The sequence below is a fragment of the Musca domestica genome, unplaced genomic scaffold (assembly GCF_030504385.1).
Source record: "Musca domestica strain aabys unplaced genomic scaffold, Musca_domestica.polishedcontigs.V.1.1 3, whole genome shotgun sequence".
Taxonomy (NCBI): Eukaryota; Metazoa; Arthropoda; class Insecta; order Diptera; family Muscidae; genus Musca; species Musca domestica.
The window spans coordinates 26,355,010-26,382,046 of record NW_026712299.1 but is presented as its reverse complement, the minus strand read 5'-3'; the positions used below and the strand labels follow the sequence as shown (position 1 = coordinate 26,382,046).

At 35.8% G+C, this 27,037-nt stretch overlaps 1 protein-coding gene across 2 annotated transcripts in view; it reads right to left on the bottom strand.

Annotated features, from left to right (window-relative positions):
• The window catches only part of LOC101887902 (kinesin-related protein 4), a 29,894-nt gene extending 3,225 nt beyond the window's left edge, over nucleotides 1-26,669 (bottom strand). The window contains exons 1-8 of one of the 2 annotated variants that reach the window (XM_005183042.4): nucleotides 26,287-26,669; nucleotides 25,579-25,701; nucleotides 25,381-25,495; nucleotides 23,825-24,059; nucleotides 23,434-23,762; nucleotides 22,785-23,375; nucleotides 22,337-22,552; nucleotides 123-5,940 (exon numbers count right to left, since the gene is read on the bottom strand). In XM_005183042.4, coding sequence (XP_005183099.2) covers nucleotides 123-5,940; nucleotides 22,337-22,552; nucleotides 22,785-23,375; nucleotides 23,434-23,762; nucleotides 23,825-24,059; nucleotides 25,381-25,495; nucleotides 25,579-25,701; nucleotides 26,287-26,425 — 7,566 coding nt within the window. In that variant the 5' untranslated portion in view covers nucleotides 26,426-26,669. The remainder of the gene's footprint in view (nucleotides 1-122; nucleotides 5,941-22,336; nucleotides 22,553-22,784; nucleotides 23,376-23,433; nucleotides 23,763-23,824; nucleotides 24,060-25,380; nucleotides 25,496-25,578; nucleotides 25,702-26,286) is intronic. The other variant, XM_011294042.3, reaches the window with a different exon arrangement.
• Between the last annotated feature and the right edge of the window lie 368 nt (nucleotides 26,670-27,037).

Genomic DNA, 27,037 nt, shown 5'->3' with positions numbered 1-27,037 from the left:
ACCCTACACTTGCTAACTACCTTAGATTTGACTAAGTTGTCATTTAACCTGGTGTTTTTTACCCAACCCCTCTTAAAAATACAAAACAATTTTAGTTCAAGTGGAACAACCCCTTTACTTACCATCTCTGTTCGCAAGGCATTATAGCTTTCCAGCTGACGGTCCAACAGATCCTTATGATGCTGTAGGTCATCACGTAAATTACGACTGCAACGTCCAGCCTCCTCAACGGTGGCTTCCATTTTACGTTGCATTTCAACATAGTCCGTTTTTAGGGCGGCCAGTTGATTTTGCAACATTGCACCTTCTTGCAGTTTGAGATTGGCTTCATGCAGTTGTTGTTCCAATTGTTGATTTACGCTTTGGAGCTGTTCATTTGATGTTTGTAAAGAGGTGTATTTCAATTGAAGTTCACCCAGCGAATTCTTCAGTTCAATTGTCTCATGCTGCAATGAGGTTTGTTGAGACTGCAATTGTTCTTGGAGGGTGGTAAGCTTTGATAGCAACTCCCTTTCCGAATTGGAAGCTTGTAATAACTGTAATTCAAGCTGCTGAATTTGTTCGGTTTGCTTGCGATTTGTTTCTTCATGCAATTGGGCATTGGAGGCCATCAAAGATTTAAGATTTTTAATTTCATTTGAGAGATCTGTCGTTTGTTGCATTGCAACGTTGAGGGAACGTTCAACTTCTTCATGTTCGACGAGAAGTGTTTCATACGACTTGGCTTTGGAACGAGTTTCATGCAATTCTTGGGAGAGTTTTTCAATCTTTTGGCTAAAGGTATTTTCCTGTTGTTTGTATTGGGAAATATCACGTTCGTATTTGCTGATTGTGATTTGTATGGTGTCACGTTCTTGTTGCAGAGAACACAGCCTTTCAGCATGCGCATTTTTGAGATCAACAATGGAGGCTTCCAATTTCGATTTTTCCTCTGCGAGTTGTTGATATTTTTGCAGTTCCAGTTCAAGAGTTTCATTCTTCTTGCTGGCACTACTAAGGGAGCTCTTCAGCATTTCCATTTGCCGGGTATTAGCATCGAATTGTTGTTGTAGCAAATCAAGTTCTTGCTGTTTGGCTTCCAGTTTCTCATTGGTTAAACGTAAATTCTGTGACAGGTCAGCCTTTTCTTGAATCATTTGTTCAAGTAACTCCTCAACCTTTTCCTTTTCTTTTAGACATTTCAACTGATCCTTGAGCGTGGCCACTTCTTCGCCAAGTAGACAACACTTTTCAGAGAGAGATTTTTTCTCTTCAGTTAATTGGCTTAACTGAGTTTCGAGAGCACCCTGTTCGCCTCTCAACATTTGTAATTCAGTATTACATTGTTGAAGTTGTTGCTCTAGATTACACTTCTCCAATTCCAAGTTTGAACTTGTGGTTGTGAGTGTATTCAGAGCTGTTTGTAAGTCTTCGTATGCCTTTAATTGTGTGCTTTCTCTCTCATTAAAGGCGCTGAGCTCCTCATTTTTGCTGGCAATTTTATCATTAAGTTGCAGCAATTCTTCCTGCAGTTTTTCTTTTTCAACTTGAACCAGCTGCAACTGCTCTTCTAATGATTTAATTCTTTGTTGCAGTTCTTCATATTCACTCTTTAGTTTTTGATTTTCTTCTTGGTGTTTTTCATCAATCTCGCGTAATGTTTGAATTTGTTCTTCTAATGCGTCCTTTTCTTTTACAACAGCTTCCAAATTTTTAACATTTTCTTCCAGTAGCATTTTTTGTTTTTCCATCTCGGAAAGCTTATTGACTTTTGATTCCAGCGAAGATTTTTCTTCCATCACACATTCCAAAATCTTCACTTGATCCTCCAAGGCAACCCTTTGTGATTGCAGCTCTTTAAGCGCAGCCTCTAAAGCCGACTTTTCTTCAACAACAGTTTCGAAAGTTTTGAGTTTTTCCTCCAGCAATGATTTTTCTTCACTTAGCTCGGCAAGTTTAGTTTCCAGGGAGGTCTTCTCTTCTATCACAGTTGTCATGGCTTGTAGCTTATCTTCTAGCAATGCCTTTTCAATTTCGAGCTCTGAAAGCTCAGCCAAGCGATTTTCCAAAGATGTTTTCTCTTCCACCACAGACTCCAATTTCTTTAACTGTTCTTCCAATTGCATTTTTTGTTCTTCCAATGCAGACTTTTCCTCCCTCAAAGTATTTAAATGCATGTCGGATAGTTTTTCTTGATTTTCATTGGCTTCTTGTAGCTCGGTTAGCTTTTTCTCAAGACTTTCCTTTTCCTCAATTAACCTTTCAAGTTTACCATTCAATTCAGATTTTTGACTATCAAAATCATCTTTTTCATTCTGCAAAGCTTCTAATGTGGCAATTTTAGCTTGGAATGTTTGTATCAGTTCCTCTCGGGCTGAATCTTCTTTACAATATTCTTGGATTTGAATTTCAGCTTGCTGTAGCTTTTGTAGAATCTGTTGACGTTCCATAGCCAATTGATCTTTTTCCTCCGTTAGCTGTTGTAAGACGTCCTTATGAGCCTCGTTTCCATTGAGCTTTTCCTCTAACTGGGAAAGTTTTAATTGGATCTCTTCTTTTTCATCACAAAGTGTTAGCTTTTCTTTAACAATTTCATTGTGTTTTTCGTTCAATTGTTTGTAGTCTTCTCTGAGCTGAAGTAATTGCTGATCGAGTTCTACTTTCTCTTTCAAGAGAACGACTCCCTTATCTAAATATACTTGTAGTTCCTTAAAGATTTCACTGGAAGATTTTGGAGGATTTTCTAAATCGAAGTTCTGTGTCTCCATTGTGGCAAAGTGTTGCCTCATTTTCACCAATTCTTGACTAACAGCCGTGGACATTTCTTCATTTTCTTTGAGGGTTTCCATTGCTCTATCCAATTCCAATTGCAATTGTGTTCTATGTTCTTGAAGATTTTCAAATTCTTTTTCCAAAAGATTCTTTTCTTCCTGGATTCCGTGATATTCAGATTGCAGTTGTGTAAGTTTTTCTCTCTCTTCTTTAAGTTCTTGTTTGGACTTTTGAGATATGTCTTCCTTTTCTTTCATCTCATTCAAGGCCTGTTGTAATTGGGAATGCATCGTATTATATTCATGTTGCAGCTTCTGCAGCTGATCTTTGTTGTGTTGTTCCGCTTCATATTCTCTCAAAGCTTCTTCTTGTTGACGACATTGTTCTTGAAGTTGCAAACGCTGAACCTGCAATTCTTCAAAGTTTCGTGTCAGTTGTTGTAATTCAACTTTAACGGATTGACATGTTTCCTCTGCCAGCTTGAGTTGCTGCAAGGCTTCTTCACGTTGGGTTTGCAATTCAGAGTATTGTGTTTTGAGATTTATTAGCTCCTCCATTGTTCTAACATGATCTCCGTCGCCTCCTTCATCTTTGGATTGCAAATATTCACTTTGCAATTGATTGTATTCGTTTTTCACTTTTTCCATTTGTTCTTGCAGCTCTTGGGCTCGCTTTGTGGTTTCATCTTGCTCCTGTTTCAATTGTTGCAGCTGCTCCTCTTGTTCTCTGATGGTGGCCTCATAAGCATCCTTTCTATCCTCCCATTCCTTGTTGTATTTTTTCATATTATCCCTATATTCATTGGCGGACACTTCCAATTTTTCCAACATTTCCAATTGCAATTGATTGCAACGTTCCTTGTATTCTTTCTCCTTTTCTTCGTATTGATCTTGGGCTGTTTTCATATCTGATTCAAGATCAAGGTTACGTTGGGTTAACTCTTCCAACATAATAGTTTGGCTTTCCAATGTCTCGGACATTTCCCGCTCTTTGGCTTGCAATTGTTCCAGTTCTTTGCGTAAATCGCCAACCACAGGAGGTGCTAACGATTTAGTCTCGCCATTCAGAGTACAATTCATCATGAGCATGGATGAATCAAATGTACAGTTATTGACTTTTTCTTGCAGCTCCTCAAACACCACCGTCATGTCAGCCTTTTCTTTTTCCAGTGTTTCAATTTGCTGTTGATATGTCTTACAGGCACATCTTTCCACAAATATCGATTTTTCCAAAAGCTCAGCTGACAGTTGGTTAATTTGCTCACGCATTTCGCTTAGGGTACGTTCGGTATTCTCCAATAAAGACTTATTACTCTGGCGTTCCTCATCATTTAACAATTGCAATTGGGATATTTGCTCTCGAAGTCGGACTATGAATTCCATGCAATTTTCACAACCATTTGTTTCGGCATCATCACAATTATTCGCCGTTCTTGCTCCTTCGTTTGACTGTTCCTCCCCCTTCTTCTCTTCCTCATCCATCTCACGCTGCTGTTCAGCATTTAATTCCACAATGTGGAATGAATGTTGTTTAAATGAACCCTGCAGTTGAATATTTTCCATTTCGTCTAGGAAATTCTTTTGGATTTTATTTACACCGCTTATATTGCGCAAATATAATTTGTAGTTTGGCGTTTGTGAGGAGCCAGCCTGGTTTTTGGGGGTCTTGAAGATCCTCCTCTGGCCATTTTGATGTTCCAGCTCGATTTGTGTCAACGATTCGGAAAGTTGTTGGAATTTCTTTAGCAAATCATCCTCAGGGCAAGGGCTACCCTCAAATTCCCCATATTCTTCTTCTATGCAAACACCAGAGCTACGCATTGAAGAATTACGTCCAGGCGATGGTGTACAAAGCATAGATCTACGTTCACTGGACAAAACCCGTTCCAACTGAGATTTCAATTCACAGATTTCGGCTTCTGCCTTTGAAACCTCCTCGGAGTTTTGTTTCAGGACCTTTACTTCTTGTTCCAATTTGGTATTTTGTTCTTTGAGAGTATCACTCTCCTGAAGGTTGTCCATTAGCTGATTGGATAGATCATCATATTCCCTTTGCAAACCATCAAATTGTGTTTGTAAATCCAAAAGTTGGGATTTGAGCTGCTCATTTTCTTTAAGAAGATTTGATGTATCCGTCGTCGCATTACCATTTGGAATCTGTTCTCCTTCTTCTTCCTCACCACCATCTTGCGGCTGTTCCTTCTCCTTTTCTTCTGCCGCAGCTGCCACACCTCTCTCCAGTAGTTGCTGTTGGACATCTTGAACTTTATGTTTCAGTTCCACAATTTCACTTTGCAATTCTATGTTTTCCCTTTGCAGGCGTTCACAATCTGTTTTCGTTGCCGACGACTGATCCTTGCTACTCTCCTCCAATTGTTCATATTCTAATTGCAAATGTTTATATTTGTTTTCGATTTCAGCATATTGTTGTTCTATATCCTTCAGAGATTGTTGTTGTTCTTGCCATGATAGTTCCAAACTATTGTATTTCTCTTGCAACACCACCATTTCTTGTCTTGCCAACTCGACTTGATGATTTAAGGCCATACATTCTTCGGTTTTTGAAGAATTTTCCGAGCTCACTTGCTCGTATTCCCTTTGTATGTCTTGTAGTTTTTCGCGCAGTACTTGCAGATCGTTTTGCAGTTTCTCACATTCACTTCTCTCGCGTCTCTGCAATTCTTCTAGCTCTTCAATTTTCAATTTAGATTCTTGATTGTCCTTTTCGATCTCTTGATAGTTGATACGCAACTGTTCATATTCCAGAGTGAGTTTGGTAAATTCTTGTGTGACCTTCTCGTTGTCGGCTAGCAAACGTTGTAGGTCTTCGCATTTAACACATATTTTACCGTTCTCATCGATTTTCGATTCGGTTAGTGATAGTTGCAATAGTTCCTCTTTGGAATTGGTAAATTTCTCATTGGCAACTGTCTTCAAGGATTTCTCCAGTTGTGTCACCTCACGTTCTTTGTCTTTGAGAGCTTCAAGCAGCTCGTTTTCGCGTAGTTTTGCTTTGTTCTTGTGTCTTTCAAATTCAAATTCTATATTTACAGCTTCACGATTTTCCATTTCCAATTTTTCATTGGTTTTCTTTAGTACAGCCAATTCCGTTTCATATTTGGCTATTTTCTCGTTGGCACTCTTGTTGGCTGATGTTAGTTTGCTGACTTGTATTTGAAGGGCATCACATCTGTAAAAATTTTGGGAAAAAGGAGAAAGACATTTTATTAAAATATAGATTTTACTTGAGTGAAAAACTGAATACTTTTATTGTTAGTCTAAAATACATATAAAGTAATTTTTGCAAATGATTTGATGATAAAAACAATGTAAGCTAAAGTTGAAAAATACTAGTGAGTTTCGATCAACTAAAAGTAAAAGTAGTGGCCCATTCCAATAACGCTAGTGCAGTAGTATCTTTAGGTCCATGAGAATAGTTTGGGATTAACACTGCAAAGACTGAACTAGCTCGATTTGGTTCCCAATTGATCTACCGATTGTTGATGCTGTCATACCACCTATAGGCTATTATGTCAACCAATTCAAAAAGGCTCTCATCAAAGAAGCTTACAGAAAATGGCACTTGGAAACCGGTTAAAAGGTATCTAGGGTCATCTGGCCGTCAATCTCGATAAAGAAGAACCTACACTTTTTTATCAATAAAGATCTAAGAATCGTGGTGGGCACATTGACGGACCACATAGCAAAATCAGATATCTGACCTCAAGATGGGATAACGATGATCCGGACTACCGTAGACTATGTGAGGACGAACCGGTAAAGAAAGGGTTAAAGTCGGACGGGGCTGATACCCCATACCACTTTGTTTATTTCGTAGAGCTGGCCATAAGAAAAAACGTTTTTATGGAGAATTTATTAAAATAAATATAGCAACCATGATTGTTTTTGAATGCGTATTAAGGTGTTAAAGCAGTTACAATTTAAAGTCGGAAGAAACTAATAAAGAGTGTTTTTTAAGCTAGATAGAACTTTAAATTGTAAAAAGTAACACAAAAAATTAAATTTTGATGAAACTTTTTTTTTGTTTCAGTATACTCTGACACATCATCATGAATAGACTCACGCTTGAACAACGCTAAATAATTATCCAAATTTACTTTGAAAATCAGGCTCTAAAGCAGTTGGCAAATGACCCGTTGTTTTATCGCAAAATTCTGTTCAGCGATGAAGCGCATTTTTGGCTTAACAGGTTTGTTAATAAGCAAAATAGCCGCATATGGAGTGAGACCAATCCACAAGAGACCCTACAGACTCCATTACATCCAGAAAAATCATCGTACCTTATTTCTTCAAAAATGAGGCCGCAGCTCGCGTTACGGTCAATGGAGATCGTTACCGCACCATGATTAATCATTTTTTGTTTAAAAATATGGATGACATAGATCCGGAGGAGATGTGGTTTCAACAGGATGGCGCTACGTGCCATACGGCGAACGCAACCATCGACTTATTGAAATCAAAATTTGGCGATAAGTTGATTTCGAGAAGTGGACCTGTCAATTGGCCTCCAAGGTCGTGCTATTTGACACCTCTCGATTATTTCCTGTGGGGCTTCGTGAAGTCACTGGTTTATGCTGATAAACCAGCAACAATTGACGCCTTGAAGGCCAGCATTGTTCGTGTTATTCGTGATATACAGCCAGCAGTGCTCGAAAAAGTGGCCAAAATTGGACGTCCAGAATACACTTCGTCAAGAACAGCCGAGGTGCCCATATGTCAAATGTTAATGTCACGTATTGACCTTTCGAATAAAAAAAAATTGATTAAAATTTAATTTTTTGTGTTATTTTTTACAATTTCAAGTTCTATTGGGCTTAAAAAAAAAAACACCCTTTATATGTGAGTAATATCATCATCGGAATCGATTTCTCCCAAATTTGTCTAAACCGATATTGATCAAAATCCATCTTATTTGAGCTGAATAACACTTTTTAGGGCCAATAAATGGGAAATCGGATGAAGATATATATGGGAGCTATATCCAAATCTGAACAAATCGCTGTCAAGTTTAGCATAAGTTTTTATTTGTGGAGTCATTTTACGGTTCTGACGGAGTTAAATACAAAATCGGAATTAACATATATATGGGAATTATAGCTATATCTGAACCGATTTTCGCCAAATTTGAAACATTTTCGTTCAAGCTGCATTCGTTTGTATGTGCCAATATCCATTTAATTTATATTAAGCGTTTAGTGCACAGTAAACTTGAAGTCGAGTAAAGATATATATTGGAGCTATATCCAAATCTGGACCGACTTCGACAAAATTTAGCAAAGGTATTTCAGAGCTGTATTTGATATATTTACCCAAATATCGTTGTTACAGCGTGCAAAATACGGCTACGGAGGACAAAAATAACAAATAGGATGAACAATATATATGGGGAGCTATAGCTGTATCTGAACCCATTTCGATTAAACTTGGCATACTTATTTTCATGACTGATATGGTTGTATGTACGAAATTCAATACTATTTGGGCTAATATTACACTTTGGTGCACAATAACAAGCAAATCGGACGAAGATATATATGGGAGCTATATCTAAATTTTGACCGAATTTCTCCAATTTCAATAGGGTTCGTCCTTGGTTCAAACAACTGATTCATCTCGATCGGCAATTGATGCGACCTGTACTTTGTTTACAAAAATACATGGACAGACGGACGGACGGACGGACGGACATGCATAAATCGACTCAGAATGTGATTCTATCTAGATCATCCAAAATAAATTATGGGTCTTCTCTATGTTACAAGCAAATGCACAGACATAATACCCTAACCACAGTGTTGTAGGGTTTAAAAAGGGGTGGAGACGATTGAACATTTGATTTGCAGGTTCCTCATGCTGTCGAAAAAGATACTTAGGTTATTCGGTACGTGGGAGGTATAATCTCTGATCTAACAAACTCTTCTCAGGCGGATATCAGATATCGCATTATCATCCACTGGCTTGCAAAAAGCAAGGTAAGCTTTCATAGATTTGATCTTTCTATTCCCTCTTTGTTTCTCTCTCAGTTTATATTTTTCCTATCATAACAAATTGATCCTAGGATGAGCACTTGGGATCAATGGTCTTCTTCTCTCTCAGTTTATATCTTTCCTGTTGCAGGTTCCTCATGTTGTCTAGAAAGATACTTAGGCTATTTGGGAAGTGAGACGTATAATCTCTAATTTAATTAACTCTTCTCAGACGGATATCAGATAACGCATCATCATCCACAGTTTTGCAAAAAGCTAGGTAAGCCTTCATAGATCTAGATCTTTCTATTCCCTCTTTGTTTCTATACATTTTTCCTATCATAACTAATTGATCCTATGATGGACACTTGGGACCAATTGCCTATGAGTGGTGCAACTGCCGACTCCAACCTACATTCCCTATTAAGCCAAAAAATGATCTTCATCACTGAACACAATTTTCGGATAACTGTCAACTTTCCAAGAGTCTATTGAACAAAAATTCTACTTGCGGTAGGCCAATTGGCTTAAATTTTTGCACCAGCTTTTTTTTAGGCTTCACACTTAAAGCGACATGTAGATAATTGATAGACAACATGAACACTTGCCGATACCGCTGCGATATTTTCTGCAGTTCGCACTTTACATGAGCATGTTGGTGGTTCCATGTTCATCAGTGTAAACTTGGTACGAAATTTAGTCACAATACCCCGAATAGCCGTGACAGTGGTTCGATTAACATAACTTTAACCCCTTCCCAACCTAACTTAATTCGTTCTAACAACGTTTTACTGTAATACCAAGTGTTCTACTGGTACAAATAAGAAACTATTACAACGATATAAGATCAACACAAATAAAAAAAAGACAAACAATCTCATGAATCAGATAAATTACAGTGATTATTTGTGTTCTGTTTCCTATGGTCGATCCTCTACTCTGCTCTATATGTGCTGACAGGCAATCAAAAGATAAGCAATCATGCAAACTGTTTTAACTTTTAACTGTTGCATTCATTCATTTTCACCACTTATATGAAAAGGAATTAAAAAAAAAAAGAAAAACAAAACAATTAACAAAGACATCTAATTTACATAGACACAAACTAATAAAAAAAAAACAAGTGCGACTGCATAGATAGAAATAAATAGCAAGAGAGAAAGGGAGAGAGAACAAATAATAAGCTATGAAGAAAATTAGCTTAAAAAAATAATCAGTCTGACATATATATTTTATAGTAGGGTATTGGGGTGTCAAGGGACATTACATGCTAAAAAGTAGGGGAACAAATTTAATTAGTGCCCACACATTTGTCATCTGCTGGATGAACATGCAAGAAAACTGTATATTAGGGTGGAGTGGAATATGTCAAATGAAAATTACATACCAAATAATATGGCTCACTGACATTCTTGAAATGAAATGCAATTATAAGTAGTTGATATTAAGATTAACTTGAGATTTGGAGTAAACATTGCTTAAGTTTTAAAATTAGAATAAATTCAATTTGTCCCGACATAAAGTTACTTTCTTGTTTTTTTTTAATATTTTTGTCCCACCCTAATGTAAATAATAACCACAAGCATAAATGTCTTCTTGTGATTGCGGAATAAAAGATTTATGCCATGGTCTCACTCAAGTGCAAGTTGCAAAGGGAGGCACGGCGACCGACCCATCATCATCATTCCATTCAAACATACACAAAGCAGCAATCTATTTTTGCCGCCCTGCACATTGGCGGCGTGTATTTCGTGCAACAGTAATAACAACACTGTAATTTTTACAGAATAGATTAAGGGCCAAAAAGCAAAAAACCAAAAATATATTCTCCATAAAAATTGCTAAAATTAGATATTGAACTTTGTATTTTTATTTGTATTTGCATTCGCTTAACACGGAGAGAAGAGTCAACACTTTAGAAAATCACTTCACAAATGGAAGACATGCACATTTTGATGTTCTATCTTTTGTCATAGAGGGCCAACAAAAATATGGGCAACACCAAATTTTTGAAAATATTACGAGGCTTGCATACTAATGAGAGAAAAACTTGTTTTTTTATTAAAAGCAAAAAGATTAAGCTAAAAACGACTCAATATATATAAAATATATAAAACTTATCATGTAAAAAGCACAATCTGACTTAAAAATGCTGATACTCAGAAGGTCTGGTTATATCAGAGCTACACTCAAAAGAGAACCTAAATTGATTATTTCTGGCGAGGAGTAAACCCACTCACTAAGAACTCAAAATACCCAATTACAGCAGACATGGATGGCAGTAGAAAAAAATTGGATTAAAGTACCGAAATTCTGATGGTACAATTATATGATGCATAAATATAACATAGCAAATAGAACTTCAAACTGAGTTTAAGAAGACTAAACGTAAATCTTGGATCTGTTTTTGTAAATTCATAGTGGGTAATGTTGGCAGATATCGTAAAATGCTGTCTAACGACCCTAAACCCATAGGAGATATAAATGGATGGTACGTGAAGCAACTTTGGCCTAGAGACTCATGACCTTTTATCAGACCGCCACTCCCGGGATTATAAGGATGTAGGTGATAGTGAGCAATCATTTACACCTCCCCCACGACATAAGATGGAAGAAGGGAGACTCATAAAATGATAATAAGCCTTTCCATGCTCTTATCGGCGATCAATACCCTTCGACACTTTAGGGTAACATACCGGCAAATGTTGTAAAAAAATGCATATGAGTCTCTGTTAGTCATCTTGCAGGAAATCTTTAAGGCTTGTCTCAGGTTTTGCTTGATATCCAGACTGTGGAATGAGGTAAGGATAACATATAAATGCGATTAATACGTTGATCAGTGAATATATGGACAACTTCAACTTCACAATATCAGCTTTTCTCGATATAAAGGCTCTTTGAGGCTCGTGTCGATCCCCAACGCTCTCTGCATCTGGTATTTCCTTAATCCTGATTGAATGGACTGATATGAAGCTAAAAAGCTGGATTGTTAATTCGAGCTTGGCAGAGAGTTCCATAGAGAAAACTGTTAAAACTTCATGACAAGTAAACCCTGCAAGTATTGAACTAGTAACAATCTCCATAAAACGCAAGTACTGGATGATGTGACACTGAACCTCTCCTTTCCTAGAACCACGGTTTAAACTGGGGCAGAAGCGTTGAGGATTGCACGAAAAAAGGTCGCATTGACCTCTACACATGCAGGAACGATATAAGAAAGAGCTGGAGGCTTCGACCACAAATCGTACATTGGCTGCACGTCACAGTGGTCTTGCACGTTTTTACGTGAGGGTGCCTTGTTTGATGGTATGTCATCGAGTCCAGGCCACTCATGTTCAAATTAGCAACCGTGTAAAGAGCCGCACCCTTACTAATAACTGGAGCTCTCAAGAGCATTCCTCAATCCGTATTGAATGTGATAATAAACATCCAGCCATTGTGTCTATTTCAAGCATCAAAGAGTCGAAATTTGGCCATGCACAAATTCCGGACATACATTCAAGTCGGTGAAGGTGATACAAAGAGTGATCACATGTCCGCTTTTTTGACTGCAACTTCATTAACTTAACGATACCAGAAATATACGATTGGCTTGGCGGGGTTTCTCCTCTGGTCGTTCTGGCCATACACGCAGACGGTTCCATAAGGTACGAACGCAGCGGTACTGGCGTATTCGACTATACATGACTATATATGTCGATAGTCGGGATGCTCACAAAGCCATCATGTCAATTGTCAACAAATGAAGAGCGAAACTTGACTGCAAGAACGTCCATCTTAAAATATGTGAATTCAATTAGGTTTCTTGGGTCCCAGGACATATAATGGAAAAAGATAAATCTGAGGAACCTATAAGCTATTATATCAGCCGATTCAAAAAGGCTCTCATCGAAGAATATGTCTGAAGATGGCAATTGGAAACTAATAGAAAGATATTTGGGATCATCTGACCGACAATCTCGAAAAAAGGACGAACTCTCCTCTATCAATTATTGACTAGCCATTGAAGTATCAAATATCCGAAATCTGGTCCCGACTACTGTAGACTATGTTAGGACGAAGAAGAGGTAGAGACAAAGGCTGTTCGGTAGGTGAGAGATAGAGACTCTGAAGTTCTTTTCAGACGTAGATCCTATCATCTTTCTCGATCTATATTTTTCCTAACACAACTAATTCTTCCTAGGATGAATACAACGAACCAATGGTCTCCGATTCCAATGTAGCTGTACATTCGGTAACCTAACGCCGATTTAAGGTCATTGAAGGTCCTAGTCGCATTTCATCTTGACATTTTTAATAATTTTTTTTAACGTCCTAAACTGAGTGCTTAGCACATTAATATTCCGCAGTTTTACAGTATTTGGCATATCGGCAATGCAACTGTAACCACAACTCATTTAATTTGAATTTTAAGTCAACCAACCGACTTTCCTATGAGTTGATGGAGTGCAGGTACTGAAAATTTCTTCTAGTCCGAACTTTACACTATTTTTACGTTCTCAATCCATCGTAAAAAATTTTCACTGAAATTTTGAACAGTAATTTTATTTCATTATCACAATATTCTTTTGGCATAACATTTTCGAACCACAAGGTGAGTTGGAAGTTTTGAACAACCTATAGTTTATAAATATTATACTGACTTATGTTGATTTTGTATTATATTAAATCAATTTGAAAGGCTTCATGTTTCCCTCATTCATAAGGGTTCAAAAATACATTTTAACTAGGTGAGTTGAAAATGTTAAATAACTTCTATAATTTATCTTTATAAATATTATACTGACTTATGTTGATTTCGTACTATATTAAATTAATTTTAAAGGTTTCATGTTTTCCTCAGACTTCAGGGTTGGAAAATAATATTATTTTATAATTTGAGTTTAAAACTTTAATAACTTCTATGATCTATCTTTATAAATATTATGCAGGCTTAGAATTCAGTCCATATTCCATTTTTTAATTTAAATTAATTAACATCTTGATTCCAATGTCACAGACATCGTGTATATGACGTCTTTCTATGGCCCACTATCTGAAAAGTAGTTTATTTTATCTTATCAACTATTTTTTTTTCTATACTACTATTAGAATCTTTCAATACTTGTTTGCTTTAATTTTTTGCACTTAGATACTGTTACGGTAGACATATTGAAATTAACAACATTTCTATAGACTATCGCGCACTTGTTACGTATTAGTTGTTTGAAGAGGTGTATCTTTAAACGAATGACAAACTTTTGCAAACTATTCCAAAAAAAACTATCAATTCCGTTTTAAACGATCATATTTGAATGGTTTTTCAATGCATTTTACATCCAGATTTTTTGATTTATTTCTTGTGATAGAAAACACATTCTCGACGTTTTGAAAAATCTCTAATTCAAAGTATTACAATTGACAACATTAAAATGCATTTTACAAGCTAATTTATGGAAAAGAAATTCTGAGGCATACAAATTATAATTATCATTTTGATTTATTTTTTACGATTGGAAAAACATTCTGGAATCCCAAAAAAACACATTTTGAATACACAAACATAAACATTTTTTCGACTTTCAGTTGTTACGACACAAAAAAAACAACAAAAACACAGGCAACACTCATAAAGTGCCCATTATTTAAAATAGGGCGGGCGACACACTAACCTCCCACCACACATCGTTCTTCTTCGTTTTGTAATTTTTCATCCACACCTCATTTATTTAACTCTCTGGCATGAACTTGTGACCTAAATGACACACAATGAATTTCTTTTAATTTTCACAGACAACAATAATCTAGCCGCTATTGGTATTATAAGTTTTTAAAGAAATCGAATCACTTGCTGACAGTCTTTAAGCGGCAATACTCGACAGTTACAAGACTGTTTTCAAATGCAACTATTTCTTTATTATTTTCGTTATTGAAATTAAATCCATGGAAATTACCACATGCAGCAACAAGTTCCCACAAAAAAAAAAGACTAATAGAAAAATTAATAATTTGTTATTTTTGTAATGAAAAACACAATTCATTAATTCGATTTCATTAAATCACATCTTCATGCATTCACTTATTCCATTGCACACAAAACAACACACCCCTCTCTCCCCCTGACGACATCAACCAACTATAAACAATAATCACCCGGCAATACAACGCACCGCACACGGCACAATGAAACCGTATATTTCTTTTCCGCACTGGGTATATTCTTCTATCCGCACTGTCGTCTCTCGTCTAGTACGACGACCGACAATGGTTATTTTATAACGATGAGAGTTGTGTATGGCTTGGCTGGCAATGATGAGAAGCGGATATATTTAAATACGCATAGTTTATATTGAACTGTTTTAATGAAGCAGAAACATCAATGACTTATAGAAAGAAAGAAAGAGTGGTAGGTAGGTAGTATAGGGTTTGGGTCTGGCCGAACTATTGTATGTGTGATCTACCATGGCATGTAGGAGATATTTAGTTCATCGTTGGGTTTGTAATGCAGTAAAAATTTATTGTACTAAATCTTATTCAATTTATAGCAGGGATAAAACGGATGTAGTGTCGCCTAATCGTGTATGGAACATATTGATGGTGGTTGATGCCGATTTAACCTATATTTTGGTAGTTTAGTAATAATTCCAAGTATCATTTAGATCCATAGACTTGGGTAAAACTTATTTAGGAACGCTATAACCAAAGCTTAGTTGAACTTAGCACACACACTTGGTTGCAGCTTAAATTCGATGTCATATGTATTGGCAAGGCGGATGTAATTTTGTTAATTATTAGTCGTTTAAAATTCAATGAATTAATGAATTAAGACGTAACAAAAAAACAATCTCATCACTAGTCTATCTTTAGATGACTAAGTATATTCTCAAATGATTCAAAAACAATTGTATAAGATTTGTATCGTATTTTCATCATGAGCTTATTCAAGCGATGTTTTCAACCTCTCATTATTATTCCGATGTTTTCAACCGCTCGCTTCTGTCCGATAGAGAAATGGATATTACTGTCATCCCAACTTATTCTAGCAGAGATGGTCGACCCAGCAGTTCAAATGAGGTTTCGTGGAAAGAAGGAAGTCTATAAGTCAGGTAAAATCCTCAGACTGTACTCCAGTGTCAAGAAACTATCGAAGGAAAAGATCTCATTAAAATGTATCCATTAGCAACATTGCTGTCTTCGAAAGAGTTAGAGTGAAGCGAACGAAGAATTTGCATGTAGTCTGAGATCTGAGAAAAAATGTCGGAGAGTAGGAAATGGAAAAACAGCAATGTTGAATAAACCTGGATTAAGACCTGGATAAAGACACCGATGCTGGAGCATTCTGTCCAAATCTAATTATTAAACTCTCATTGGAACTTAAATGCAGTTGTAGCGTTTTTTTCAGGCGGAGATTCTTGAAACCAATAAGGCAACCGAAATGGTAAGTTAGGTTAGTAGAAAATGGAAAAAACAGGAAAGTTTAAAACCTGGATTAAGATAGATAAAGACACCGATGCTGAAGTATTCTGTCCAAATCTAATTATTAAACTCTCATTGGGACTTATTTGCAGTTGTAGCGTTTTTTTTCAGTCGGAGATTCTTGAAACCAATAAGGCAATCGAAATGGTAAGAGAACTTTGTAATAACATAACAGGACTAGTAACTACAAATTACGATTGTCAGGCGGCCCTCAAAGCTAAGTACTCAAAGTTAAGTTCCATTCAATCGAGAACCATTCTTGACTATAAAAAAGCCCTTCTTGAAATATGTTAATATATTAAGCTTTGAATTATGGAGAAAAAGAAATAACCGACGAATTACTTCCAGGTGGCTCCCAGTCGATTGATCTAACGATCGATGATCAAAGCTATTATGTCATCCGCTTCAATTATCTAAAAGTTTTTAATTATTTCTCCGAACGTATGCCAGCTCCATTTGCAGTTGTAGCGTTTTTTTTCAGTCGGAGATTCTTGAAACCAATAAGGCAACCGAAATGGTAAGAGAACTTTGTAATAACATAACAGGACTAGTAACTACAAATTACGATAGTCAGGCGGCCCTCAAAGCTAAGTACTCAAAGTTAAGTTCCATTCAATCGAGAACCATTCTTGACTATAAAAAAGCCCTTCTTGAAATATGTTAGTATATTAAGCTTTGAATTATGGAGAAAAAGAAATAACCGACGAATTACTTCCAGGTGGTTCCCAGTCGATTGATCTAACAATCGATGATCAAAACTATTATGTCATCCGCTTCAATTAACCAAAAGTTTTTAATTATTTCTCCGAACGTATGCCAGCTCCATGACGACTAGTATTCTTCAATATTAGAATTATTGGAATCTTATCCCCCGCTATTTCTCACTTAAATTTCTGCTAGTTGTTTTTCTTTCCCCTTACCATACACATAGCAGAACAGCTGTAGCTAAGTATAAACTCTTCAGTTTATTTCGAAAAATTTTCCAGAGGAATTCCAGGAAAATATTTCTTGAGAGACGGACCCGGATATTTGACCCGAAAGTTCAAGACACTGGCTAGATACTGGTCTTCTAAACTGATATAAGCAATATACACTTATCCAACAAATAGTCTTTTACTGATTTTTTAAAACTTTTCGGAAGTTACCGATTTTATGGCCCATATTGTTTTTATTTCTAAAATATCCATACATTTAAAATAACTCCCGAGCAGATTTTAATTATACAATTTTTTGATAGGCATCTCCATCACTGTATCGTCAATAAAAACGTTTTTCATGGGCTATTATTCGAAAATATATAAAAATACAATGGTCATTACATAGATGAAATTTGCAATTTAACATTTAACAGCAACATAAGCTTTTTTATGCCTTCATAATGAAGGGAATATATTATTCGCCATGACCGAGAGCTTAGTACATTTTTTTGCAGTTCAGTTTACCTTGTTGCCTCTTCTCAGCTCACTCACTCACAGGTAGGTAGTTCAGTTTTCCTCTTAATTCATGCGAAAGTCAAATTGTTTTTGTTTCAAACTGGAATTTAGGTTTGTTAAAAAATAGCAGGCGCCTCTTGAAATAAAAGACCGTTGTTGGCCGAAATTATTTAAAAAAATTGACGATATCGACCGACCGACCGACATATGTGTTGACGTAATTAAAGGTTTCTTAAAAAGAGGTTTTATCGCAAATGACAAACACACACAATAGCACCCATGTGCACCAAATCAAATTCATATAAAATAGGTACGCTGCTGCTTGCTCTCCGTTGTTATTGTTGCTTGTTACCACCTCCTTGCGGATTTTACCTCGTCTTCTTCGTCGAGCACTTCTTCATCACCCATTATCCATATCAAATTAAATCGCGTCTATCACTCAATTTTCACACACACTCAAAAAAGGTAAGGAGAGGAGGAGGTGCTGAGGTTGTTCCCTCAGTATCAAAAAACGTTTAAGCCCCCCGTAAAACAAACACACACAAACATTCGATATAGATTTCTATTTCGTATTTGCAAAATAGATAGTAACGAAAAAATTCATATGAGGCGTAAAAGCTCTAAATTGTTTAAATTAAACCGATAATGAACCGCCGACCGACCGACCAAACAACCGACTGACTGATTGGTATAACACAACAAATCGAATAGAATGTGAACTTGCAAACAGTTGTTGGTAATCATCGAATAACAAAACACCCAGAGTGTACGTTGTACCATGCAGCCAGCTACCCAGTGTTTTGTTGTTACATACTACTCTGTTCACTGTGGCGGAGGAGCATTCGCTCATTTTTTGTTTTGGCCCCTGAAAGTACTGCTAAAAACGATAGCGTCTTGTCAGTCAGCAGTACGTGTATGGTCCGTCTTCCACAGCAAGCAGCGCCAATCAAATGACTCTCACTCACCTTAAAGAAGAGACAAACAAGAAACCCATGCTGCTGCCTACTTCTTGTGAAGGTGGCATTCTTCATTATTGTTTACATTTTTTTCTTTCATTTTCATACAACTTTTGTTTTTATCTTGATTCTCTTATTACCCCATATTCATTTCTTTTCTTGCCATTTCCGTTGTGCATATGGTTCGAATGTGGTTTGTTATGGTAAGTGTGTTGGGGGATGTCGGGAGGGAGCGAGGCACAGGCCCACTAATAGGGAAGTGAGGACAAAACCCGTATGTCTTTTGATGTTGTTGTTGGTATTCTCCTCGGTCATGTGTGCAATTCAAAAGAAAGGTGTGTGGGAATATTTTATGGTGAGTTCACCACATGTGGTGGAGATGTGTTGAAAATGTTTATACAGTTGGACACAGCTATGATGAACTATTAAACAAAGAGTTTTTTTGATGGTCTAAGGTACATTCTTCTTTATCAGAAATTCTCAAGATCAATAATTGGGAAGAAGTAATAATTTTTTCTTTATTTATTTTCAATTTGTACAGAAACCCAGCCGACAGGGCCATGGACGGTTCTAAAAACTTCTATACATGACCCCTATACCTACAATGCCATTTCTTTGCAAAGTTTATCCCATTCCCTAGGATAATTCTATTCCCGAGTAAATTCTTCAAACGAAGATTTATAGTAACCGCTTGACTTGAAATCTTGAAATTTTGCATGTAGGTCAATATTAGTATGTAGGGGTTGAGATAAGGCAGAACTTTTCGAAATTAGAGCCAATAATGTGCTAAAAGGTTAGTAAATAGTAGCCAATGCAATAAAAGCAAAAGGGTATATGTAGAATTCTAGAACTTTGCAATGAGGTAAACTGACGGGCTTTAAGATAGATGTACTAAAGTTTTTTTTTTGGAAATTCAAACTATAAGTTGATAAACGTAGTAAATACACAACATTTGGTACCATTTGTTATTATGTGATCGGATAAAGCTAAAATCGTTATATTTGGTATAAGAATCAAGTTGGGGAAGTGGGTTTGATATACGGAGGTGGATTTAGAACTGTTATTATATTTGGTACAATATGGGTTTGTGTGAACGGATAGAGCTCGAATTTTGAAATGGTGATATTGGAGTGTACTTAAAAATGTATGAAAATTACAAAATTCGATATTTTCGGAAGGTGATAAATCTCGACATCGAACAGTACGGAAAGAACTAAATGGTATAAAATTTGGTATTTGGGGAAGGGATAGAGCTGGAAAATTGAAAATGTGGAATAGGGGCCTTTGATGATGTATAGAATGGACAAACCGGGTGGCATTATGAACTTTGATGTAAGGGGTACAATTTAAACAATGTGCGGGTTTTGGAAATGCTTGATGTATAGTGGATGAGAATTACTAAATGGTCTTACATTTGGTATAAAGTATAACAAGAGAAAAATGGCTAATATAATAAAAATATATCTGGAGATTTTAGCAAATTTTCTGTCAACAGAGGTGGTAGACATTACAAACTCCTAATGTTAAAAATTCCAAAGATCGGGAGGTTCTATTATATTGGAGCTATGGTAAAACATGAACATATACACAAACTTTTCTGCCAGAAAAGGTAGTGCCCATTTTGAACTTAGTGATCATTTGGAAGGTCAAATACCACATTTTAAACAATTCTGTTTGAAAAAATGGCTACATTAATCAAAATACAGAATATCAGGAGGTAGCTTTCCATGCTATAAGAACATGTGGGCTATAAGATAACGTGGAACGATGTACTCATTTTCAATCCCATAATAATTATAAAATCGGAAAAATTTTAACTATTGAACCCTTCGAAAGTTAGAGTGATTAATACAGACGAACGTGTTTAAATGTTTAAGTCTTTATGATAATTTTGATGAATTGAAAACGGCAAACGTGTAGGTCTTTCCTGGAAGTTGGAGGAGATTTATCCACCATATAATGGTTTGGAAGACACGCACGCATACAGCAGGCACTGCTTCGAAAGCATGTGATTCTGGTGACGTAAGGTTATACTGACATACGGTATAATGAGGATTCCCCTGTTGTTCTCAGTTCTCAGGACAGCATTGCCTCCACATCCGCACCCCAAGTGCTGCCGGCTAGCGCCTTAAGCACCCTGTTCCTACCTTTCATTTTGTCAAAGATAGCTGTGTCAGGCTCGAACGACTCGAACATATTTTCAAATGCGACTTCTACGATCTTGGAGTAGTTTGTGGTCGTTATTAAATTTCATGCGACCTGCGCGTTCAGCTGTGTTCTCATCTCCGCAGACCATGTGGTAAATAGTGTGGCCGTTGACTAAGTGGAGCCACATATCTTACCAAAAGTCGACCTACAGCATTAGATCAACAAGTGCCACCGGTTAGCGATTTTGAGACTTTGTTTTACTTTTCAATTTGTCGTACATAGCGAATTTTGACGAGTAATGTGCAATCACTAACATTGAATACCACTTAATCAGGTGATGGAGGTGATTTTTAAGAGCTGATTTTATCTAAGAGTAATGACAGGCTGTCAATTAACGTTATTTATCAGAACTACTGACTCTATAGTTAATTCTGGAGAATATGACCCATTGTCTTTGTTTGGATTGGGCCTCCTAATTCTGATTACTGACTTAATATGGTCATTTGCTGGATTCCTTCTCTATGAAAATATGAAATGAAAAATATTTCCTTTACAATTTTTCATTTGACATTTCTTTCTTTTATAAAAGTTTTCATTTCACATTTTCATAGAACAAGAATTGAGGCCCAGGGTGGGCATTGAAATTTCACAGTACCAAGTGGTTATTGTCTTACGAAAACGGGATTATGTCGGACAAATAAGATAATTCAGATTTAATTACAAGCAATCCCACGCTATCACCGAACATTTCTCAATGCGTTGTAACAATACGCTGGGAAGTAATATATAATTTCCGGATGAATTCTCTCAAATTTGGGGTTGCCACTATACGTAGGCAATAAGTCCAATACCGTACCAAAATTTAATGTTTTTTCAAGATGGTCTTCTACTCGTTATGAATTACAAATACCAAATAAAACCATTAAATTTGAAAATGTATCTGGGATTTACAAAATGCCAATAATAAGGTGGAATGGTTATGTAGATTCTAATCAAATTTGGACCAAAAAGACCAAATTTTTGTGAGGAGGTCTAATAACTTAGAAATTCAACATTAAAACCAACCAAAAATAAAAGTGGTCTTTACTTATATACAGGACTAGGACATTATTTACCTTGGGAGAGTATTAACCTATAAGATAGAGTTCTTTCAAATATTATTTAATTACAATAGAATTCAAAATATTATAGTTTTCTGATGTTAAAGTTTTGAAGGTCAGTCATGCAATTATCAACAATGATGCAACGTTTAACATTCAACCTTTTTTGAGAAGAGTCTTGCCATCAAACAAAATAGTTCCGTGAGTTTTGTTTAAAATGATTAATGAGTTTTTCGTGAGAGCCCTTTTATAATAGTTTTTCTAGCTAATAGTAATTTTTTACATTAAGTAGAATTTTTAAGATTTGGAATTTCAATTGATTCAAACGTTCACAAAACGACACATGTAAAATATTCTATTGATCAACATAGGATACAAACAAAAACAATCAATTATCTATAACCAACAATTATCCATTTGCACATTGTACGTAATTAAAAAAGACAAGCCCCAACAACAATGAAAAAGATATATCTACAATGATGTGACGTAGGTCCATTTACTTACTTAGTTTCATACTCAGTTAAATGTTCTCGTGTAACTGTAATTTCATCTTTTAGTTGAATGTATTCGATTCGTTCACTTTCAAGCAATGATATGCGATTCGTTAATGAGTTGACCATTTGTTTCAATGATAAATCCGTTTCATGTTGAACCTCATACCGATCCTCCAAATTAGTAAAGCTTTGCAATTCCATCAAATCTTGTTCAACGGATTCTAAACTAAGGTTCATTTTTTTGGTGTTTAAGTTAACAAAAAGCAAAATAGGATTAACAGCATGGATGGTTGGTTGGATGATACATACAATTAGTAATAATTGAAAAAATAAAAAAGGAATGATTTTTTAGGTTGCGTGCAGTGGTGATCTGGGTGCGCAATAGTGATTCCGAAACAAAGTGAATTTTGCAATAACAAGTGATGTTAGTTATTTTGGGAATGGGGATTAATACTTACGTTAATTTTGAATTCGATGTAACTTTGGGTGTCATGCTACAACGTGGCATGTTCGTTTTGGGTGTTAACAACGGTGATAATCTATCGAAATTGATCATTTCAGCCGGTGCAAATTCTTCATCGATTTCTGAAATAATTTCTCCGGATGATAGCTTGGGAGCTGGCGGTGGCTCTGTGGGTCTACATGTAATCAATGGCGTTAAATAAAATGACTTTGGTGGTTGAAGACGAGATGGGGGTGCACCACCATTATTCGCACCATTATGGAATGAAGGTACCGGTAGTGCCGATGGAACCGGCAATGCAGAAGGTATATTTGATGTATTTAAATTTGACGATGGACACCATGTCCGACGCCGCTTTTCACGATTTCTATGCAACGAATTGCAGGAAATAATTTTCAAATCTTCATTTCGTATGCGTTGTTCCAATTGACGCACTTTTATTTGACTTTCGTTTTTCTTTTGTTCTTCGGCCAGTCGTAGACGTAACATTTTAACTTCACGTTCTAAACGTTTCATCATTGTGGCATCAGAAACAGTTTCATTAACTTGTGGCTTATTTTTAATACTTTTGGCGCGCATTGCAAAGCTGGAATTCAACATGTATTTAAATAAATGTTGTATATTTTGCAAAGTAAAATGCTCACCTCAATGTGGATTGAGTCTCTTCAATGGCTGTTGGTTTTATTGTACATATAATTGCTGTCAAAGCATTGCCACCCAGGGAATCTTGTAAAATACGTGTTAGCTTCGAATCGCGATAGCTAATGTATTTATCATCTTCATTTTCGGACAAACGTTTAATAACATTACTAAGAAACAAAAGACTTTTGTTAATGTGTCCTCCCTCTTTAAGACGTGTTCCACGAGCCCCAGTTTGATCGGCCCGTTCTGAACCGGCCAAATCGACGAGATTGAGAACGCTCTGTATGACGGCATCGTCTTCGCTGCGATCCACTTTTCGTGACTCAATTATCTGCAATAATATGTTAATTTACTTTTAATTAAATTTACAAATGATTTGTGTTTAGAACTTACAATACGAAATATGGCATGAGATCTACTGGAACGTTCATTCATATTGGTCTCGCCAACAGTACGTTCCTTACTACCCTGCGTTAGATAATACAGCAGATCCTCTTCAGAGGTTATAATACGTTCTTCACAGTTTACCGTGATTAAACCATTGCCGGTCTCATGGATCTTTAAATCCTGATTTTTCTTATCGAGTAAATCGAAAATTTTCTCATTGTAGATTTCAATGTATCCAACTCTGTAAAATATGAAAAAATAGAATAGATGAGTTAATTTATTTTCTTTTTTAAGGGATGGTTGTATTCGTTCAAAAGAAGGATTTTAGTAAAAAAAATTTCTAACTAGAAAAAAATTTCAGTATTGATCTATATTATACAGCAGTTTTCGAGAGCCCCAAGCCGCATCATCAAACCGAAATGGCTATATAATATGGTGGAGAGCATAAAAATAAAATGTAAGACAATACTAAAAACTTTTATATATATAATGTTACCTCTCCCTATTTTCGGTATTTTGATGATTTTAGCTAGATTACTCACCGGAAATGTATCAAATTTGGTATTTGAAATTTGTAATGGATACTACAGCATATGACAGAAAACGGTCTGTGCAGGTCAACGTTTTGTTATAGCCCCCATATAATAATACCTCCCTATATTCGGTATTAGTATGATTTTAGCTACATTATTCACCGATTTTTTTCAAGTTTGGCATTTAAATATTTTTATGGTTATGACAAAAGATGGCTATGCAAACCCACGTCGTCGTATATACCATAATATAAGGGCTAAATTCGGTATTTTTAACATTTTAACAGAATTTTTAAAGGATTTTATTTTTTGAAAATTGCAAATTCGTTCCAAATGGTGGAGAGTATTCAAAGTTCGTCCCGGCCAAACTTACAGCTTTTTTAGTTGTTTATTTTTACATAGCCTGCAGTAATCAAGACTACTGTTATTCCACTGTGAGGTCACATATCTGATACTGCAGTGGGTTATAGAGATTCTTAGATTAGATCGGCTTATTAATAGGAGGTAACATACTGTTCTTCTCAAGATTACAAATATAAATGATGGTCTAAGTCAACATAAAACTCTAAATCAGGAATAGTTCTCAATTTAATGGCTTTTGATTTGATAACTTTTAGGACCGCTTGACTATGGGCATATATAGTTACTGGTCCTGTTATGCTATTACAAAGTTCTCTTAGCATTTCGATAACCTTTTTGATTGCAAGAATCTCCGATTGAAAAACGTTATAATTGTTCTTTAGTTTAAATGAGACACTAATAATTGGATTAGGGCAAAATATGTATGCATTCATCTTCATCTAGGAATATAGCCAAAGGAGTTCCACAACCAAAATAATGCATTTGAATTTTGTTACGTCAATTGAAGTTGTATAAAGTGGACATATAATGTTAATAAATAATAATTAATATTAAGAAAAAATACATAATCTTACAAGGGTGGAATTGTGCCGATCATTACACTATATTCATATGCTAATACAATTTAATATAAAATTAATAAGAAAAAAGAGTAATTTCCCTTATTACCTGAGAAGAAATTGTCTATGTACAGATAGTTGTTCAAGTTCGCGAAAAATATCCTTGGCGGCTAATACCATAACGCCAGGATTATCTTCATCCCCCATCATAGTATAGGTTTTACCTGTAAATCAAACAAACATGCATTGATTCATCCATTTGGGAATAGCTAACATAGTAACTTAAGTGTTCACAATTCAAATTTACCTGATGATGTTTGACCATAGGCAAAAATTGTGCCATTAAAACCTTTTATCGCCGCATGAACAATATGTTTGGCCATTTTATCGAATATCTGCTGATTTGTGGCATCCTGATCAAAGATGTGATCTATAAACAAAAATAAAAACAATTCTTAATAAATCTCCATCAGCTGTGGTGGCCAATTTGTATGTTTAGACAAATCAACACCACCATTAATTAAAAACACAAAACACCAAAAGAAAGTTCCTAAAAATAGATATTTTGAAAATTTGGAGAAACATAGTGGAAGGCAACGTTGACTCTATTTTTGTCAACACAACACTCACAGAGGCACACACAGAAAATGCATTATTCCCAGTTCTTCTAGGAAGCTAGTGGTGCTGCTGCAGCGTCTGTGTCATAGTGCCAGAAATGCTTTTGTAGCAGCAGCAGCCTTGTCATGCATAAATATGTCTGACTAAGAAGTATCAAGAACCGTTATGTGTGTCATGTAAGTTCATATTATGTAGACACAAAAGTCAAAATGCATTGAATTTTTTATATAAAAATCTTTTGGCATGTTATTTTTAAATACATGACAACACGAAAAAATACACATCCAGAACGAAAAATGCACACATAGGAATAAAAAATATCTGTACCACAAAGGAAAAAATGAAAAACAAGCAACTGCATTCGAAATGGTGGATTGTTGCATTTGTCCTTTCTTACCAAAATAATATGGATCGCTTTGTGAATCCACTTGTTGAATGGAATTATTCACTACACGCCACAGCGGCTGCTGATCCTTTTCCTTTTTCAGCAGTGGCCGCACTTTAATGCCCACTTGTATGGAATTTTTTCCAGACATGTCGACCGAGGTCTTTGTCCCACTTTTTTAGGTTAATTTTTGTTTTTGTGTGACACCTTATTTGACGTGTAAATCAATTGTTGTTTCACATTTATATATCACTTAACAAAACACCAAGACGTAAATTGTTTAAAAATTTGCAAATGTTTTTAATCAAAATGCTCCACACACATTAAACGAAGGATTCTTTTGTTCCCAACAACAAACCACTAAACAAAAACTCCGCCACCTTCAACTGTTTTTTTCAAAATGAGCGGCATTGAAATGACAAACAACTATCGATTTTATCGAAACGATTTGTTATCGATAGCAGATGTCATGGCAAAAATAAAGAGGCAAGGCTGCAAGATGAACATGAATGTATACATGACAGAAGAATACAGGAAGATGCATCAACGCTTGCATGGTAGAAGAATATAGGTAGAAGCGTCGACACAGCTGCTGGGACAATGAACTGTCAAACCAATTTTCGAATTGAAAATGTTGAATGAAAAATTATTTAAATTTGTAAAAATTGTTGAAAAACGCGAATTATAATAGCCTCCGAATGATGTAGTATAAGAAAACGTATACAAATATAGTTATATTTGAGAAAACATTAAATTTTTTTGA